Source organism: Lonchura striata, chromosome 14, assembly GCF_050655825.1.
Source record: "Lonchura striata isolate lonStrDom1 chromosome 14, ASM5065582v1, whole genome shotgun sequence".
NCBI lineage: Eukaryota > Metazoa > Chordata > Aves > Passeriformes > Estrildidae > Lonchura > Lonchura striata.
In genome coordinates, this window is record NC_140716.1 from 15,560,934 (window position 1) to 15,578,737 (window position 17,804).

Genomic DNA, 17,804 nt, shown 5'->3' on the forward strand with positions numbered 1-17,804 from the left:
GGACTCTTGCCTGCAGGCCACCAGGGAGGTGGCTGAGCTGGTGGCACCATTCCAGTTGAAAAGATGAAAGCATTTACCCTTGCATTTAAATAATGGATGGGAGTTGAACTACAAGGGTGGCTTATCCAGGTTGCAATCTGCACCCCCAGGGCCCTCGGCCCACTCCAGCACAGGACCCATTACACGCTATTTGGTCACCCTAAAGGCATCTGATAGGAGCCATCACCCACCCTTTACATGGAGGCCCACCCGATAGCCATCTTTCCATGGTTGGCCAAACTCCCCCTATTTGCATGTCCCCCCTATTTCCCTACCATCCAAGCCCACTCCCAATCAACAGATGGAGGACCCAGCCAAAATTCTCCCCTGCCCTGCTGAGGCAGCAGCCCCCCTGCTCCTTGGGCTGGGGGGATATGGGGTCACAGCAGGTCCCTGGCACAGCTCAGAGCCCAGCAGCTCCTGGTCAATGGAGCTGCACAACTTTTATGAGTTTCTAACCCCAGGTGGGTACAGCTGATCCTGCTCAAGTATTCCTTCTCCTCCAGCTTCAAGAGCAAGGGAGAGCTCAGGGATTGGGAGGGAGGGAAGTTTCCTAATAAACAAACCCTGAGGGAAGGCTTATCTCAGGCAAGGCAGTGGAAGGAACCAGATTCCAAGGTTCCTTGTAAAAGAGGGGGTTGTTATGCTCCCCATCCCACTGGCACAATGACGTGGTCCCAGGGAAGTTGGGAGTGGAGGACACGGAGGGTGGGTTTGCTGCATCCCCAGCCAGATTTCCAGCCACACTGGTGTGACTGTGAGCTCTGGCTGGATGCCCTACCAGGGTCAAGAGCAAGGGGAGAGAGTGCAGGGGCAAACCAGCCACCCAGGGACACAGGGATGGGACCAGAGCTCCTGGGCAAGGTTGGCAGGATATCACATCAGGCTGCTTATTGTGAGCAGGACAGCCCCAAGCATGAGGTGGGAGCATCCCAGAGACCCCTGAAAATGCTGTGTCTCCAGATTTCCCTGGCTTGGTGACAAAGGGCTGGTGACAAAATTTGGGGAGGGAATCCCATGCAGGAAGTACAGTCAGCAAGAATCCCAGGAGTCATCCACCTGCATGGAGGATGGCTGGGGTTGTGGAGGGCATCACCTCTTCCCACTGCACTCCATCCTGGCAGGGAAAACACAGTCCAAGGGGTGGAGCTGCAAACTCTCTTGGGTTTGCCCACAAATAAAAGATGTGGTAGACCCAATGCCATCTCCAGAGCTGGATGCTGCCAAGCATCAGCAGGGTGCTGGGTGTGACACCAAGAAATGGGGACACGCTTGTTGCCAGGTGGAGTTCATCCCTTGCACAGAGCAATGTGCAGCTGGGTGGGGGAGATCCAAGTGATTTGGATCCAGAGGCCGTGGCTGAGATGACTGGGAGGGTGAGTGCTGAGTGCCCACCCTGCTGTGCCAGGGCACCCAGGACCCACCTGTGACAGACGAGGGAGCTGGTCGCTCACTCGGAAATGTGGGCTACCGGGTGGAACCAGCTGGGGACAAGAAGTGGTTCCTGCCCAGCACAACCAGTTCTCTCTTACCCCAGCATGGGCAGGCCAGAGCTCGGAGCAGTGGAAAGTTACCAAACATGGTAACAAGAAGGGCCAAGGTCGGCCAGGAGATTTCTGAGCAGACATGTGAAGCTGCAAAGACAACCTGGAGCAGAATTGCTCCATCTCAGGCAGGAGGGAGGCAATGACCTGGCCTTGCAGCAGTGACAGGGCAACTTTATCTGTGAGCCGAGGGCAGGGAAAGATATCAGGCTGAGAGGACTCTGGAGCTGGGAAGACAAATCAGGAATTGACCCCAAAGGGGCCTCATCACTCCAGAGGGCCTGTCCCAACCCATCTTGCACTTCCTACTGTGGCAAAGGCTGGGAAGGTTTTCTTTCTGCCAAATGACTGCACGTTGTGGGGTAGTTTCCCCATGAACTTAAGTAAGGACTGGTGTTGTTCTTGGGAGCTCCAAGTGTCCTGGAAGGTGCCAGGAGAACACCATTCCCTTTGTCTCTTCCCCACATTTCTTCTCAGCGCTGTTCCTCCTTGGAAGCTTTAGCACAGTAGGAACAAGCAGGGGAGGCTGTGACTCCCCTCGAGGCACAAATGTTGCCCCCAGGGCTGGTAGCACACCAGGGAAGCAGCACAGATGTGCTGAGACCTGGCAGGGGCTGATCTGCCAGAGCAATGCAGATCAGAGGGACAGCCCAGCCCCAGCCTCCGCCTGCTCTCACCCAGACTGCAGCTCTTGGGGAAGAACAGCAAGTCCTCCTGATCCTCCTGGGAGCTTCTCTGTGGGAGGAAGAGGAGCAGAGGCAGCCAGAAGCATCACTCTATACATTGCCTGTGGCTTATCTTGGATCCTCTGCTCCCAGCTGTTTGTGGAAGCAGCACTACTGTTCCTCACCACTCTCCCCACCACAACCACTGTGGTGGCATCTGTGCCTCAAGCCACCTTGCTGTGCCCTGGTGACTGTCCTCTGGCTCTCACGGGAGCACTGCTGCACTGCTGGTGTATTTAAGGACCCACATGAACTCTTCAACCCCCATCAGCCACAAAGTGAAGTGCAGAGCAGTCCCTGAGAGTGCAGCTCCAGATCTGCTCTGGCAGCAGCCCTGTTCTCCATGCCCCCATAGCATGTAACCAGTATGGGGGAGTAGCTATCCCACCTCCTCAGCTTTACATGAGGAAAAACAGCAGAAAAGGCTACAAAATTTCCCTGCTTGGTTTTCCCATCTGTTGTTGTAATTGGAGGTTTCCTTTCTCTGCTCTAGATGCTTCCGAATGGGAATGGATTGTTTCCCTGGGTATTTGCCCAAGGCAGAACCTTTCTAGCTTTGGAGCTGGATCAAAGGCCCATGGGGGGAAGCAGTGAGGGTTTAAGTACTTAAAAGAGCTGGGGTGGGTGAGAGCAGTGCTCTGGCTCTCACCAGGGCCAATGCTTCCAAAGGCAGTCAAGCTGAGCAGAGAGAAGGTTTCCCTCAGGCTTTGCAGGCTAAGGCAGGGTGAGATCCTGGCTGCTGCTGCTGCTGTTTGATCAGCTCCTGCCTCCCTACCCACTTCCCTGCCTGGAAGGGGCCCGTGCCTGCTGCGACTGGGGCAGCACAGGAGATGCCAAGTGGTGCCAATGTTCCCCACAGCTGCTGCAATGCAGGAGAAGATGCTGAGGGTCAAATGGTTGAGAGAGAAGGAGCAAACATTCCTGCAAGGCAGAAGCTTCCTGAAGACCCAGGAGCACCTGCACAGCTGGGTGCTGTGTCTGGGCAGCCCTGGATTCCCCATCCCAGGCAGCGGCTGCTGCAAAACCAAAACACACACATCATTTTCCCACATCCAGGGCTCAGGGAGTAAAAGCACTCAGCCACTGTTATTTCCTCCCTGATTCTAGGTGCAGGGTACCCAAGGATGTTTATGGTTTGTGGTTTGGGTGGAAAGTGGGAACAGAAAGTGGAAGTGCAAGTGCTTCCTTGCTCACCTGTTGACAATGGCCACAAGCCTGTGACACACCAGCAATGCCAGCCTGCAGCCTTCCTCTCCAGAGGAAGAGCCGGAGCAATCCCTCATGGAAGACCAATTGGCTCGGTATCATCCATAAGGAAATGCTTCCAGCACATCGCTTTGCTTCAGTAATAACCATGTCCCTGGGATTCTACAGGGCTCCTGGACATCCAGAGCCCTCTTCAGTGGGCTGAACATGGAGCTGTGTTTGCAGAAAGCTTTTGTTTGGTTCCCATCTCCTGCATGGCTTTGGGATGCCATTCCTTGCCAGTACAGGAGGATGTTTCTCTTTCCTCCCACCACCCTTTCAGACCAGGTGGAGAGGCCAGGATGGGGTGGAGGGAGACATCCTGGGACCTACCCAGCTCCCATGGCCCTGGGACAGACTTGTGCTCTGGCTGGGTGGAGAAGGGGGTGGCAGCAATGCAGAGGCTGCCACCAGGACAGGGATTCATCCACAGGGCTGCTCCTGGCATGAGCGGGGTTTTGTGGCAGTGCCCCACTGTGCTTCACAGCTTTTGGCCCTTCCCAGCAGTCTTAACAGGGAGCTTGATGTCCCAAAGAGGATTAACTCCCTAATCCTCTTTGTGAGCCTTGTGAGCAAGGGAGGTTGCAGAGGAGGAGGGAGAAAGGAGAAGCTGAGGTGTCAGCTGAGCCTTTATCAGACTCTGAGGAATCTTTTCCATTGGTTAGCTAACCAGCAGCAGCAATTCTGGGGTGTCCATGCTGGTCAGAGGATAGGGCCAGGTCAGTTTTAGGGGCCAGAGTAGTTACAGCTCTTTGTTTTTTTGGAGGGATTTCTGTGATGCCTGAAGAGGAGCTGAATTCTTGCTCTCACCTCCATGGAACCAAGTTTAGGAAGCCCCAGCCCAGTCTCAGTCTACGTGAGGGATCAGATTCCAAGAGATGTATCCCGCAGCGTCCCCAAGTCCCTGCATGTTCCCATCTGGACACTGCAAGCATTCCGTGAACAGTGCGGGGCGTGCAGCCAGGACAGAGGCTCTGCTCAGGCTGGGGATCGTGTTTTCTGTGTCTAGATGTGCAGCAGATGCTCCAGCTACCCACGGAAACCTCTTGCACAGTGCTGGGATCCGGCTTTGCCTTGCACAGTGCTGGGATCCGGCTTTGCCTTGCACACACACGGACACAGAGGGTGCGCTCCCGCTGCTGGATGAGCCGTGCCATCAGTCCCGGCTGTTCGGACAGCCGGGGCCGCCTGGTGTCCGCACAAAGCAATGACCAGCCCGTGTCCAGCCCGCTCCCTCATCGTCCCTTCAAAACTTCAGTCCCAGCAAACCTCCACAGCCCCCGGCCGCAACCTTCCTGTGCTGACAGGGTGTGGAGCAGGCTGGGGACTGCTGGCATCCTCAGGGCTGGAGGGCTCTGGTGTCCAGCAGGGACGTTTTGCTTTCTCCACAAGTGACACTGGACTGACACTGTGGACTTTCAAGTCCCCCCACACTCTCACCAGTCACAGGGCTGTGCTCTAGGTGGGGAAATATTCTCAGTGGATGGGTTTGGGTTATTTTCCCACAAATCTGTGACTTGGTAGCAATGACCTTGACTAGTCCTGTGGGATATCCTGCTGGCTCCCTGCACACTTGAAGTGTGCCAAACAGGCACCGTGCCTGTCTCCCTGGGCACAGGGACTGGCAGGGAGCCAGGGCTTGTGTGTTCCTTGTGGACACACAACCAAGAGCTGCTGCCCCTGCACCAGGGGAGGAAAAGCCACGAGAGGTGAAGTTTGGCACTTATACCTGCAAGGAATGTGCTCCAGGAAAACCTGAACTGAACACGACCTCTCTTTCCCTTGGTCCGTCTCTGGCAGCAGCAGGCTGACCATGCCCATGTCCTTGACTCCTGCAGCTCCCAGTGCTGGCATGGGCAAGGGCTGTGCCAGGGCTCTGCCATGACACAGACCTCTCCTGGGGTCCGGGGTGGCTTCCGAACTAGTTGTGACAGAACCCGGTCCTGGAAAGGTGAACGGGAGCCCCAGGGCCAGGCTGTGTTTGTTTATCCTGGTGATGGAGCACACAACAGCAAAACAAAAGGTCAGACCCTGTTGCCCTGGGAGATGGTTTTTGAAGCTGCCTCCCGTCCTGCTGGGGCTCAGATGGAGCGGCCCCAGCGCTTGTCATGTCAAGTTAGTTTTGTAATTTTGGCTGGTAATAGGTCTGAGGCAGGCAGTGTGAGCTTCAGGGGTAAATTGATCCAGGACCAGAAGGGCCCTAAACACCTGCTGAGAAGAGCACCCAGCCCTGAGACTTTGGAGGCAGATCCCCATCTCACAACTCCTGCAACCAGACAGACCCAACCTGCTTCCTTAGTCCTCAGGGAGGCCCATGCAGCTCCTCCAAGCATCCCAAAACGTGGCTGAGTCTGACCAAAACTTCGCTCACGTTTAGCCCGTCTGAATAATGAACAGACACAAACTTCTTCACGACTTGGCCGAGTTTAAGGTGGGTGTTTGATCTCACTGTGGGCAAAGGTGGGGAGGGGACTCTCAGAAAGCTCTGTCAGGAATCACTGCCAGGGAGGGAGGGCAGGCTCTGAGCAGCCCCTTGTAGGCTGCTCCTTGCTAACTCTGCTTTTACTCCTGACCCTCTTTGTTGGGGCAGAACTAATACCACCATCAACTCCAAGCATGGTTGTGTGCAGTTGTGGAAAGCCTGGGTTGAGCAGTGTGGAGATGGGAAAAGGGGGCTGTTCCAGCAGTCCTGGCTGATCTGCCTCTTCTAGAGATGCTTCTCCATCACTGCCCCTCAAAGCCTGAGATGGAAAAATTCACCAGTCTCTTTTTTGTAATTTGGGAAACTGAGGCACACAGCGGCACTGTCCCCATGGAGGCAGTGGTGAAGCCATGAGGAGCCCTGATTCACCGTGTGAGCATCCCTATCCCACCCCAGCAGCTGCCAAGGGTGAGGAGCAGCAAATCAGCCCTTTTGCCTCTACATAAAAGCCCCAAATCCCCCGGGCAGCTGGGTACCTCCCTCTGGCAGGAGTAGGCAGGTGGGACACAGACTGATCCTGGGAGAAAGGCACCTTGTCTCTGGGCAGGAGACCAGCAGGCGGAAAAGCCACGTGGAACAGCCCTTGTCTTGCTGCTTCTGGTTGTCAGCACAAGGAGTTCTTGTGTTTACCCAGACTTCAGGGCAATTGCCTGTCACTAACAACACAAAATCCCTTGGTCCCGCTGCCCTGAGCCCGGCGAGGGAGCAGGACAGAGCTGGTGGGAGGCCAGCACTGCCAGGGAAGGACAGGCAGCCCCCAGGACAGCAGGACTAAGGTACAGGATCTGTGCTGCTAAGCTTGTATCCACAGGTGGTTGGCCTGAGCTGTATAGGGGACAGTGTCAGAGCCCTCTTCTTGGGTTTGGACCCTAAAGTAGCTCAAACTAGGCTCAGGACACACCATCAAGGGTCTGATGGCAGCTTTGGGTGTCCAGTGCCCAAGAAGAGAGGCGGATGCTCCTGAGGAGGGGTGTGTGGCAGATGGCATATCATCTCCCCAGCAGTGACTCAGTTTCCCCATCTGTAAAATCCAGCTTCTTGGATTGAGGACTTTGTCCAGCTCTGAAGGACGACCCTGACAAGCAGTCCTGTGATATGGAGGGCTTGTTTCCACCAAGCAGATCTCTGCTGCTGGCATAACCAGCACAGGGTAGAAAAAGTTGTTCCCAGGCCCCAAGACAGCAGAATTGGATTTCCATCTGTATTCTCTCATCCCTGCCACTGCGTATTTGCATTTGGTAACTCTGCAATTATTCAGGGATGGCTTTTAGATAGATAGTTGAAGTATTTGCACATGAGAAGGACCATTGGGCACCGTACGCCCTAGCTTTCTTCAGCTGTGGTCTGGGGAAATGCCACTTTTGTAAGCAGCATAAGGCACATGATCCCGGCAATCATAGGACGTGGGGCAATAAAAGTGGAGTGATGGCTTGCAAACAACTCAAAACAGTCAAGTGTGCCATTATAATTTTAATTATAATCACATTTAAAGCAAAGTAAAACTATGCCTCTCCAGGAGCTTTAATGAGGTCATATGTCTCTTAACATTTCACTTGTCAGCTCCTGGCTGTGTGCTGTAAGCCATGCTCCAGCCAGGCCTGGGGAGAACATAGCAAAGCTGGGCTTCCATCACTGCCTAGTTTTAAAACTGAGGAAGAGTGTGCAAAAGAAAAATTTGGGTTTTCTCGTCTGAAAAAAATGGTGAAGATTGAATGCATGTTTCAGAGCAGAATCTCCCCTTTTCTTCCTGATAAGTTGTTGGCTACTTCAGAAATTACTTGATCAGCAGGTGCTAATCCCTGTTCTCTGTGACAGGGACAGGACCCAGGGAATGGTTGGAGCTGTGTCAGGAGAGGTTTAGGCTGGATATCAGGAAAGGTTCTTCCTCCATAACACGCTGGTTACGCCTTGTGTCTCCAGAAGCAGGAGGTTCTTCCTTCAGGTTCTTCCTCCAGAATGCTGGGCACTGCACAGGCTCCCCAGGGAATGGGCACCGCCCCAAGGCTGCCAGAGCTCCAGGAGAGTTTGGACAATGATCTCAGGGATGGCCAGGGTGGGATTGTTGGTGTGTCTGTGCAGGGCCAGGAGCTGGACTGGATGATCCTGACGTGTCCCTTCCCACTGAGGATATTCTGTGATTCTATGAAGCTATTTGGATGGGAAAGGGGCTGCCTGGAGCAAAGACATGCCCTGGCCACGTTTGACATCTGACATGTGGGAGTCGGGGAATGATCACCCTGAGTGACTCAAGTGTTATCATGGATTGAGCTTGGTTTGGAGAGATGAGGCTCACACAAAATAGGGGTAACAAGTGTTAAAGACCTGAAAGAAGTCATTATCTCAGGAACTGGGGAGTCTGAGGTCCCATTCAATAAGTTCACACACAGGGCTCACCTTTACACATAAATCTTCAGGCCATGTCTGACACCAGTTGAGCTGTTGGAGCTGTTGGACCTTTTTGGGTTGTTCCTCCAGATGTAGGTCCAGTTTGCTGACCCTTTAATTTCTATGCCATGGTCCTTGTTTGTCTTTATTTTATAATTAGCTGGCAATAAAGTGACGTGGTCTCTCTGGCATGAAGTGAATCCAGAATAGCACCAACACCTTGACCCTGGATAGATAGCAAGCACCATAGCATGGCCTCAGAGATGGCAGCAGGCAGGGACAGTCATGGTCCTAACTGCTTCCCCCAAACAGGGACAAGAGATTTGTCATGGACTACACGCTGGAGACCAGCCAGCTAAAGCAGAAGCTTCTGAAAACAATCTACAGCCTCCAGGTGAAGTCATTTACCACACTGCAGTCAGCCAGCCCAGTGCTGCACAGCCAGAGTGGCATGGGCATGGTGACCCAGCACCAGGTCCACCAGCTGGCAGATAAGGCCAAAAGCCTGTGCAGAGATCTGGACAACATCAAGAACCTCCTCCACTATTGCCAGGATGACTTGGTCCGGCAGATTCCCAACCCCACTGGCAGCCGCTATGGGGGTGTCAGTGGAATCCATTGCTCCCTGGATGGCTCCATCTACGTGACAGCTGAGAGTGCTCCCTGGGTCCACGTGCTCAGCAGCACAGGCCACACACTGCAGTCCTTGCCCTGCCAGCAATCGGGCAAGGGAGGCAGCATTTTCTTGCCAGAAGATGTGACTGTGACTAGGATGGGAATGGTGGCTGTAGCTGACATGGTGAATGAAGCCATCTGGGTCTTCAACCCTTACACCAACCTCTCCAAGAGGGAATGGATAAAGGTCAGGAAGGTTGGCTCCCCCAGGGGTATTGGAGTAGATTCCATGGGCAAGATCCTGATAGCAGATTATGCACAAGGTCAAGTGCACAGCTTTGCTCTGGACCATACCTTCAGGACACTCAATGTGCACTCTGTCCCAAATCTGCAGGGACCTCGCTACATCAGTCCAGTGCCCGGTGGAGGCTTTGTGGTGAGTGAAGAGTGTGGAGATGTCAAGGTCTTCATGAGCAGCTGTAAGCTCCTCTGCTCTCTCAGCAGCAAATATGGACACCAGTTTGGCAACCCTGCTGGGGTCTGCGTGGATACGGATGGCAGCATCCTGGTGGCAGACGAGCAGCGCCGTACAGTCCACTTATTCCCAGAGCATGGAGCTCCCATCTGCCTGGTGTCCACGGGGCTGCGGAGGCCTGCTGGCATGGCTTGCTCCTCCTCTGGGCACCTCTTTGTGGCAGACACAGTGGAGAACTGTGTCAAAGTCTTTAAGTACTGTGTGAGACCCCGGTACAGACCCACCAATGCTGGGACATCACGTGCTGACCCCAACCAAACACACAGGTGGGGAGGGGGGATGGTTTCCCTGCAGCCCCACTGAGCTGTGCATCTGCTGGGGTGCTGAGAGCTCCACTGCTCTCAAAGATTCCTGTAATGGAATCATGGAATAGTTTGGGTTGGGAGGGACTGTAAAGACCATTTCATGGCAGGGACACCTTCCACTATACCAGGTTGCTTCAAACCCTATCCAACCTGGCTTTGGACATTTCTAGGGATGGGACATTGCCCCAGACCTGACTGCCTAAAGGCCCCCAGCTTCTCTAGGACTAGACCAGCTCTGGACCCACCAGAGTGTGTAAAGGATGACCCAGCAACTCAAGAGTTGGCCTTGCACTGGTGCCTTGGCAAACTTGTTATCACAACATCCTTGGTTCCTTGAGTGTTTTCCAAAGCTGATATAAATATTTCTCCTCTCTCCATGTGATTTTGATGTGCCATGGTCCCATCTTCCTGATGCCAGACCATGACCAGAGAGGCAAGGCCATGCTAGAAGTCCATGCTCGCTCACAGAATCATGGAATCACACAATGGTTGGGATTGCGTCCTTAAAGATCACCTAGATCTACACCCTGCCATGACTAGGGACACCTTTCACTAGATCATGCTTCTCCAAGCCCTGTCCAGCCTGGCATGATTGAGCCAACTGGTCTGTCCTAATTCATTCCCAGGCTATTAGGGTGGGTTTTGCAATCAGAGAACAGCACACTGGGTCTGCAGCAGACGTCAGGAAAAGGGTAAGATGAAGGTAACTCCTTCTGTGCTGCATTCCTGACCTCTACAGGGAAGCAACAACCACTACATGGAGTAAATTCCATATGGAATCGTGGAACTCCTCAGACTGCCTCACATGCTGGGGCAGACACCATCCTGTTGTCCTCTGGAGAGGAGGGCTCAGCACGTCTTGCTGCCTTTATCAGCAAGGGCCAGGGGAAGGCGGGCAGGGTGTGCCGGCACAGGGATGGGCGTTTTCCTCTCCCTGCTCCAGCCCTCGGTGTGGGCACGGAGCTTAATGACTTCTCTGTCTCTAATGGTGTCCCACACCCAAGTCACCGTCTCTGATCCCAAATGATCCCTGGAGAGGGCCTTGCTCCCTCCTGGCCCTGGAACAGGCACTGGACACAACAGACACCCTGTGAGGTTCTCCAGAACCCCTCTCCCCGCAGCGTGAGGCAAGCAGCAGGGACTGGGGCTGCATGGTCTGCAGAAACAGGGGGATCAGCCTCTCCCATTGCAGGAAGCTGAGCTCCCTCCCACAAGACTTAATCTCCCCTATCTTATTTCCAATTCTGTGGCATCCAACAATAAAACTAAACCCCAAAATCTTTTATGTAGCCCACCCCGACTTCTGCACCTGCTCTCTCTTTCCATGTGGGACCTCTTCATGCTGCCTAGCATCTTCCCGGGCTCACTGGCCCAAGCCCACGGCCGGATCACAGGACAAAGCTCTTGGGCACCCGTGGGCACCCATGGGTCTCTGCTGGGCCAGACATCCACTGAGGCAGTCAAGATGGGGGTCAAGAGGGTCCCATCAGCACAGCCGAGTCCCTCACCAGTGGGATGGGGGACAACGGGGTTCCCTGAGGAACAGTGAGTCCTTGGACTTTGGGGATGAGGAACAACGGGGTCCCACATGGAAAGGTGCCTGGCCTGTGGGATGAGCGACAGCAGGGTCCTGTGAGAACAGCGGGGCCGCTCGATTTTGGGAACAGAGGACAGCGGAGTCCTGTGAGCACAGGTGAGCCCCTGGCCTGTGGGGATGGGGCCAGCAGCATCCCGTAAGCACAGCGGGGCCCTGGCCCCGCTCCAGCTGGGGCGGTGGCAGGGCAGGGGGGCACTGCCGCTCCTTATCGCGCGGCTCAGGCGGCCCCGCCGCCCTCGGGCCCGCGGGAAGGCGCCGGGTGGAGCCCGGGGAGCGGCGCCGGCGGGAGCGGGGCCGGCGGGGCCCGACAGGCCGGGAGCGGGGAGCCGCGGCACCACGGAACGCGGGCGGCGGGTGGCGGTGCCGGCCGGGCCCGTGCGGCTGCACGACCCGGCGGCAGCGGCGTCTCCGGGCAACCGCGGGCGGAAGCGGCGGAGCGGAGCGGGCGGCGGGAGCGGGGCGGCGGTAGGAGCGGGGCGGGCGGCGGGAGCGGGCGGTAGGAACGGGCGGCGGGAGCGGGGCGGGCGGCGGGAGCGGGCGGTAGGAACGGGCGGCAGGAGCGGGCGGGCGGCAGGAGCGGGCGGGCGGTAGGAGCGGGCGGCGGGAGCGGGCGGGCGGGCCGGGCTGGGCCGCGCGCGGAGCCTGCGCGGGCACCGGGAGCCCCCGCCGGGCCGGGTCAGCACCGGGCCCCTCACGATACTGAGGGGCCGGAGCGTGTCCAGGGAAGGGAACAGAGCTGAGGAAGGGGCTGGAGCACCAGGAGGGGCTGAGGGAGCTGGGGGTCTCAGCCTGGGGAAAAGGAGGCTCAGGGGGACCCTGTGGCTCTGCACAACTCCCTGCTGCCATCTCTGAAGCCATGCTATGGTCTCTGCTCCCAGGGGAAATGGCTTTAAGTTGTGCCAGGAGAGGTTTAATTTATATATAGATAGAATAGATGGGGAAATTTCTTCGTGTAAAGCATGCTCAGGCACTGTCACAGGCTCATGGAATGCCTGGCCTGGAAGTGTTCAAAAAGCCGTGTGCATGTGGCACTTGAGGGCATGGTTTAGTGGTGGTGGTGGTGCTGGGGAATGACTGACTGGACTTGGTGGTCATAGAGGGCTTTTCCAACCTTTACAATTCCACGGTTCTATGATTCTTTATATCCTGGCCCTAACCCCCCTGCAAGGATCATGGGATGCTCAGGTGTGGGTCTGCTATGGGATCTGTCCCCCTTGGCACCCCTTGGCCACAGGACACTCTCTGGGGTGAAACCATGGACACATCCCACCATTCACCTTCGCTTTTCTAACAAAAACTCTGGAATCCATCAGTCTTAGGGCCTGTATTCATTTGTTGGTTGCATTAACACATTTTAGGTGGTGTTTATTTTGTTTGTTTTGGTTACCTGAGGTCATTGCATTGGTGCTCTCAAGGAAAGGTGGATGTTTTCACAAGAAATAGGTGGATCTCAAAGATTTTAGGCACTTGATGAAGAGGGACTGCATGAGCATTGGTAAGATTTTTCTGTTAAAATTAGCAGCAGTGAAGCAGACTGTGATGACATTTGATATTTCAGTCTATTGAAATGAATGAGGTAGATGCATGACAAGTCATGGATTTGGGAATATGAGAACATTAACATAACAATAGTTGATCAGCCAGGTTTTCAACTATCAAGATATTTTGTGCAGCCTGAAAGTCATATCAGAATCTTCTCTGCCATGCCTCAAGCAGCCAAAGGGCAGATCATTTGACCCAAGCTATAGCCAGAGTAGTTGGGTGCACAAAACTATGTTAATTTTAGAAGCTGGGGAAGGTGTAAGAGGAAAAACGCACAAACTAGAGAAGATAAGGATGTCAAGTGTTTCTGCTCCATGAGAAGTTTTCCCAGAGGATTGTGGCTATCTTTAAAAACAATCTCAGTGAAAAATAAGTGTGTGTATGAAGAGTCAGTTGACAGTTCCTTTCTAAAATGTCCAGTGGATGGACAGACCTTTAAGGACAGTCATGCATAGACACTGAGAGTCTCATGTAGCAATACTCACAACAACCCTCTTTGTTTCGATGGGAAAAACATCATGGGACTGTCTTTGATGTTTTTCCTTGGACTGAATTTTCCCTTTTACTGCAAAACTGCGAAGTACATCCCAAGACTTCCCTCTCCTGAGGAATTTGTTGGCAGTATGGTGCTGGAAGCACAGTGTTTACAGGCTCTGAATGCACCCAGCATTGGCCCTCACTGCTCCAGAGATCCTCCAACCCCCAGCAAGATCTGGAGGCCACAGAGGGACTTAATTTTCCCTCTGTGACCAGAGGGATAACCTCAGAGACCTGGAGTCTGTGAGGAAGCAGGATCTCAGAAGAGCCATAGATCATAGAATGGTTTGACATAGAAAGGACCTTACAGACCATTTAGTCCCATTCCTGCCATGGGCAGGGACCTTCCACTGTCCCAGGTTGCTCCAAGCCCCATCCAACCTGGCCTTGGACACTGCCAGGGATGGGGAGTCCACAACTCCCCAGATTACCCCACTGTGGGTGATTAATCCCAGAGGTTAATCACTCCCTATAACTGCTCCTCCATCCCTCCGAGTAGGAATTTCCCAGGCGCTGAGCTTTACTGGCTCAGCTGTCCTCTCCTAAGGGAGAGGAAAAAGCCACCAGGCCCTTCCTGCTGCGCATGGTCTCTCTGTGTTGTAAATACCCTCTGTGTTCCCTTTCCAACTGACTGGTCCCTTGCAGAGGAGCAGCCTCGGGGCCCTGTGGAGTTTCACATCCCTAACAAAGCGCTGAAGGACGGGAAAGGACGGGAAAGGACAGCGGGCGCCGGATGCTGCCTGTTCTGCGCCAGCGCCCTCCTTACTGCAATTATATTCCTGTTAGAAACCTCCACCTTATTTAAAGAGACACTGTCAACTGCCTCAAAGCTCCTTTCTGGAAAAGTCTCCCAAGGCCACTGAGATGTGTTCTTAATGATGGGGAGAAAAGCACTAAAGATAAAGAGCGCTGATAAAGTTCTCATCTTTTAGGCTGTTGAATCTAATGAATTAAAACGACTTCAATTAATCACTATAGTCTCTTCTGACAAAATTTTGGTCTCAGTTTCCTGATAAGAGGAGTGAGGCAGGAGGAGCTGAGTGATGGGATCAAGGTGGCTCTGTGAGTTTGCTGCAGAGATCTGGGTTGTAAGGTGGTAAAGGAGACTGAATAGCATGAACTGGTGTTTGATTGTTGATAGCAGCAGGAAATACTCCCCAGAGGCACCACAGTGAGCTATGATGTAGTCCCTTCTCTAGGAGGTGCTCCAGCACATCCAGCATGGGATTCAAGATCTTAGGCTAGGTGAATGCCAGATCTTGGCTGGTCTGATGGGCTGTGCTTATCTGGATACCACCATGAAAGACCTTTCCGGGACTGGAAGAAGGGCTTTACTGGGAAACTCCAGGCTCACCTTCCCTCACTTCAAAGACTGCAGATCATTAGGAGCTTCCTGAATGTGTGTATGTGTGTTGGCTGTCACTAATGTCATTACTCAAGTGGTTGGGCTTTGTGTTTTCAAACACGCTTAGTTCTCCTCTCTGGTGGCTTTGGCCGGCTCAGATTTTCCTTATGTTTACTCACCATCCTCAAGTTTAATTTTTGTGTTTATTGGCAGGTGTATGTCCCTGCAGGGTCACTGCCATGGTACTGAAGGTGTTCTTTCCATCGTGCTGCTCCTCAGCAGACAGCGGCATTTTGATCGGCCGCTGGATCTCCGAGCAGAACTCTGCTGTCATCCTTGCTGTGGTACACTTCCCCTTTATTCCTGTCCAGGTGAAGCAGTACCTTGGGGAAGTTCAGCGCGTGACTAAAGTCAGTGTTTCTGTGCTTGGCTCATGGAGCAATAGCAAACAGGAGAAAGAAGAGAGTCTCAGTGAATTCTTGGAAGACCTTGGGACCATATTCTGCCATGAGCCATGGATCCAGATAAGCAAAGAGGGAGACAGCAAATTCTGGAGCTGTTCTATCCTTCAGAAACACTCTAAGAACCCTCAGGAGGAAGAAATCATCTTGGTATACTATGACCAGCGCAAGGTGATGCTTTCCCATCTGCACCCCCCTTTGGACACAGCTGGCCAGAGGGCAGAAGATGCCTCAAAGCTCTCGGCCATCTTTGACACGGTGGCCAGGAGCCAGGTCCTCTTCATGACGGACAGGTACGACGAGGGGCCCATCAAGCTAACCCACTGGCAGTCGGATGGGGTGGAGGCCAGTATCATTGTGGAGCTGCTGAAGCAGGCCTCGGTGCCTGCCTGCATGCTGCTGACATTCCTGCTTTCACTGCTCTCTGGGATCTGCAGGAGCAGGTAGGTGATATGACATCACCCAGCTTGTTTTGTCTGGAAATGTAATTCCCGTTTAGGCATTGCAGGACTACTGCTCAACCCCAGTGAGAAATGTGATACAAAATTGTTCTATTGGAAACAGGCTGCTGCAAGAGGTTCTGTTAGAGCTCCACTCCAGCAGGAAATCACAAGGCCAAAGGCTCCCTCAGAACTCTTCATGGAGCTGGGAGGTTTTCTGGGGAGGCATTCATGTCCTCCTCATTTGCAGCAGGGATAATTCAGCTCTGCTTCAGTTTCATCACAGCTGAAACAGTGGATTTCCAGCTTTTCTGTGGCTGACATGAGGCTCTCTTTAATGGCTCCATAGCTGGGGACTCCCTCCTCCCCATTTGCTGTAAGTCCCTTTGCAACTGTGGAACATCAGCAAATACTGTTTCTAAATCCATCCTCTCTCCAAGAGACTGTGGTGCTGCAGCCTTGGCACTTTACAGAAGTTTAGAGGGATTGCTGCTCAGCCTGAATCTATGGTGAAATCCTGTTCTCACAACTGTGAGCCTGGATAGATGCTCCAAATGTAACACGTGGCAAATGCTTGGACTGAAAGCTAGTTCTGAGCAGATTTGCTGGGAAGAAACTTATAATCATGGAATCATTTACCTTGAAAAGGCCCTCTAAGATCATCGAGTCCAACCATTAACCCAGCACTGCCAATACCACCACTAACCCATGTTTCCAAGTGCCACATGTTTTTTGAATACTTGCAGGGATGGTGATTCCACCACTGCAGCTGCCTGGAGAGGTTGTGACAGAGAGTGGAGTTCTGGTTCTAAGCTGCAAGGGGACACTGTAATTGATGAAATTTTGATAACAGCTGTTACTGTATTAATGGATAAATCTTTTTAAGTACAACCTAAAGGAATGGAGGTATTTAACAGATTTCCAATTGTGTGATACAGTTGTAAAAGAATTACAGTGAAACTCTTCCCATGCAAAGATTTTCTGAGCAGTTTGGTTACACAGTGTGGTACACAAAGGAAAAAATGTCCAGTTTTGGATTATTGGAAGAGATTGAGATTCAAACCTGATATCATCAAGGACCCCTGTGTCCTGGGACTGCTCTGTAGGTACTGTGTATTAGTGGTTCTTAATGAATGGTAGTTAAGTCACAACTTTGTGGTTGGGCAGAAGATTTGGAATCAGCTCCAAGGGTCCTTTTTCTGTCTGTGTGCCACCACCATCAGACAGGATGATCCTTTTCTGCACAGGCACTTGGTCTCACTTGGTCCCACCTCAATTGGTGCCAGGATTCAGGCCAGGCTTGGAGTTAGGTTAAGCCCAGGCCTTGCTGGCATCCAGTCGCAGTCTGCAGTTTAAACATAAGTTGGGAGCTCAAGCTCAGCTGGTGGGTTGGGCCCAGATAGTTGCTACCAAGCTTCTCAGGAATTCTGACTTCAGCTTTTCCTAGGGCCAGGATACATGTTTTGAGGTAGAGCAGCAGCCAGGTGTACCTGGCAGCAGGCAGAATGCAAGGCTTGCTGTGCATAAACCTACACTGAGCCTGTCCTTAGCCTTGGGAGGCAGAGCTTTCTCTCTCCTTTGTTTTACTCACCCACAGTATCAACTTTATATTTACTTGTCTCATATGTGTTTTAAAACATCAGTCTTGGATAACAGAGTACCTGGCTTTATTACAAGTCTCCTTCTTGACCTTCTAAGTTCTTTCAAGGAATTTGGTTCCATTTTGTACCACATGATGTTTAGTACAACCTCCTTGATGCCAACATGTTCGAGGCAGGGAGGGTTCAAGACGTCATGTGCAGGTGTCCTTCCAGTCCCTTCCTTCCCATGTTGGGACAGGACATTCCATAAAATAAGATTCACAGGGGTTTTTTTTCTCCTTCAGGTCACAGGACTTCTTTCTTTCTGTTTTTTGTGATGTTAAGGGATAGTCAGCTTTGGAAGGCTAAAGAAAGAAATCAGCAATGTCTTCTCAGGCTGGGGAGGCTTGGGCATTTTTGGATATGC

The 17,804-nt window shown here is 53.0% G+C and overlaps 2 protein-coding genes across 12 annotated transcripts in view; both read left to right on the forward strand.

The window, feature by feature from the left end:
• The first annotated feature begins 5,629 nt into the window (after window positions 1-5,629).
• On the forward strand, window positions 5,630-10,250 carry NHLRC4 (NHL repeat containing 4). Of its 4 annotated transcripts, XM_085592593.1 has the most exons (3): window positions 6,077-6,811; window positions 8,733-9,282; window positions 9,430-10,250. In XM_085592593.1, exons 2-3 carry the CDS (start codon window positions 8,749-8,751, stop codon window positions 9,871-9,873), a joined length of 978 nt encoding a protein of 325 aa, XP_085448719.1. In that variant the 5' UTR covers window positions 6,077-6,811; window positions 8,733-8,748; the 3' UTR covers window positions 9,874-10,250. The 4 variants fall into 4 exon arrangements, with proteins under 4 accessions (XP_085448718.1, XP_085448719.1, XP_085448717.1 ...); XM_085592592.1 differs by lacking the exon at window positions 6,077-6,811 and adding an exon at window positions 5,630-5,984 and having other exon boundaries at window positions 8,733-10,250; XM_085592591.1 differs by having other exon boundaries at window positions 6,085-6,811; window positions 7,851-10,250.
• Window positions 10,251-11,797: 1,547 nt separating this feature from the next.
• The window catches only part of PIGQ (phosphatidylinositol glycan anchor biosynthesis class Q), a 37,263-nt gene continuing 31,256 nt past the window's right edge, over window positions 11,798-17,804 (forward strand). For 2 of the 8 annotated variants that reach the window (XR_014958559.1, XM_085592586.1), the window contains exons 1-2: window positions 12,148-12,967; window positions 15,110-15,800. Coding sequence is in view for 7 of the 8 variants with exons in the window: in XM_085592586.1 (XP_085448712.1) it covers window positions 12,943-12,967; window positions 15,110-15,800 (716 nt within the window). In the remaining variant the exon portion in view is untranslated. Of the gene's footprint in view, window positions 11,938-11,991; window positions 12,013-12,051; window positions 12,073-12,145; window positions 12,968-15,109; window positions 15,801-17,804 lie in introns of those variants that run through there. The other 6 variants (XM_021529652.3, XM_085592588.1, XM_085592587.1 and 3 more) reach the window with 6 other exon arrangements.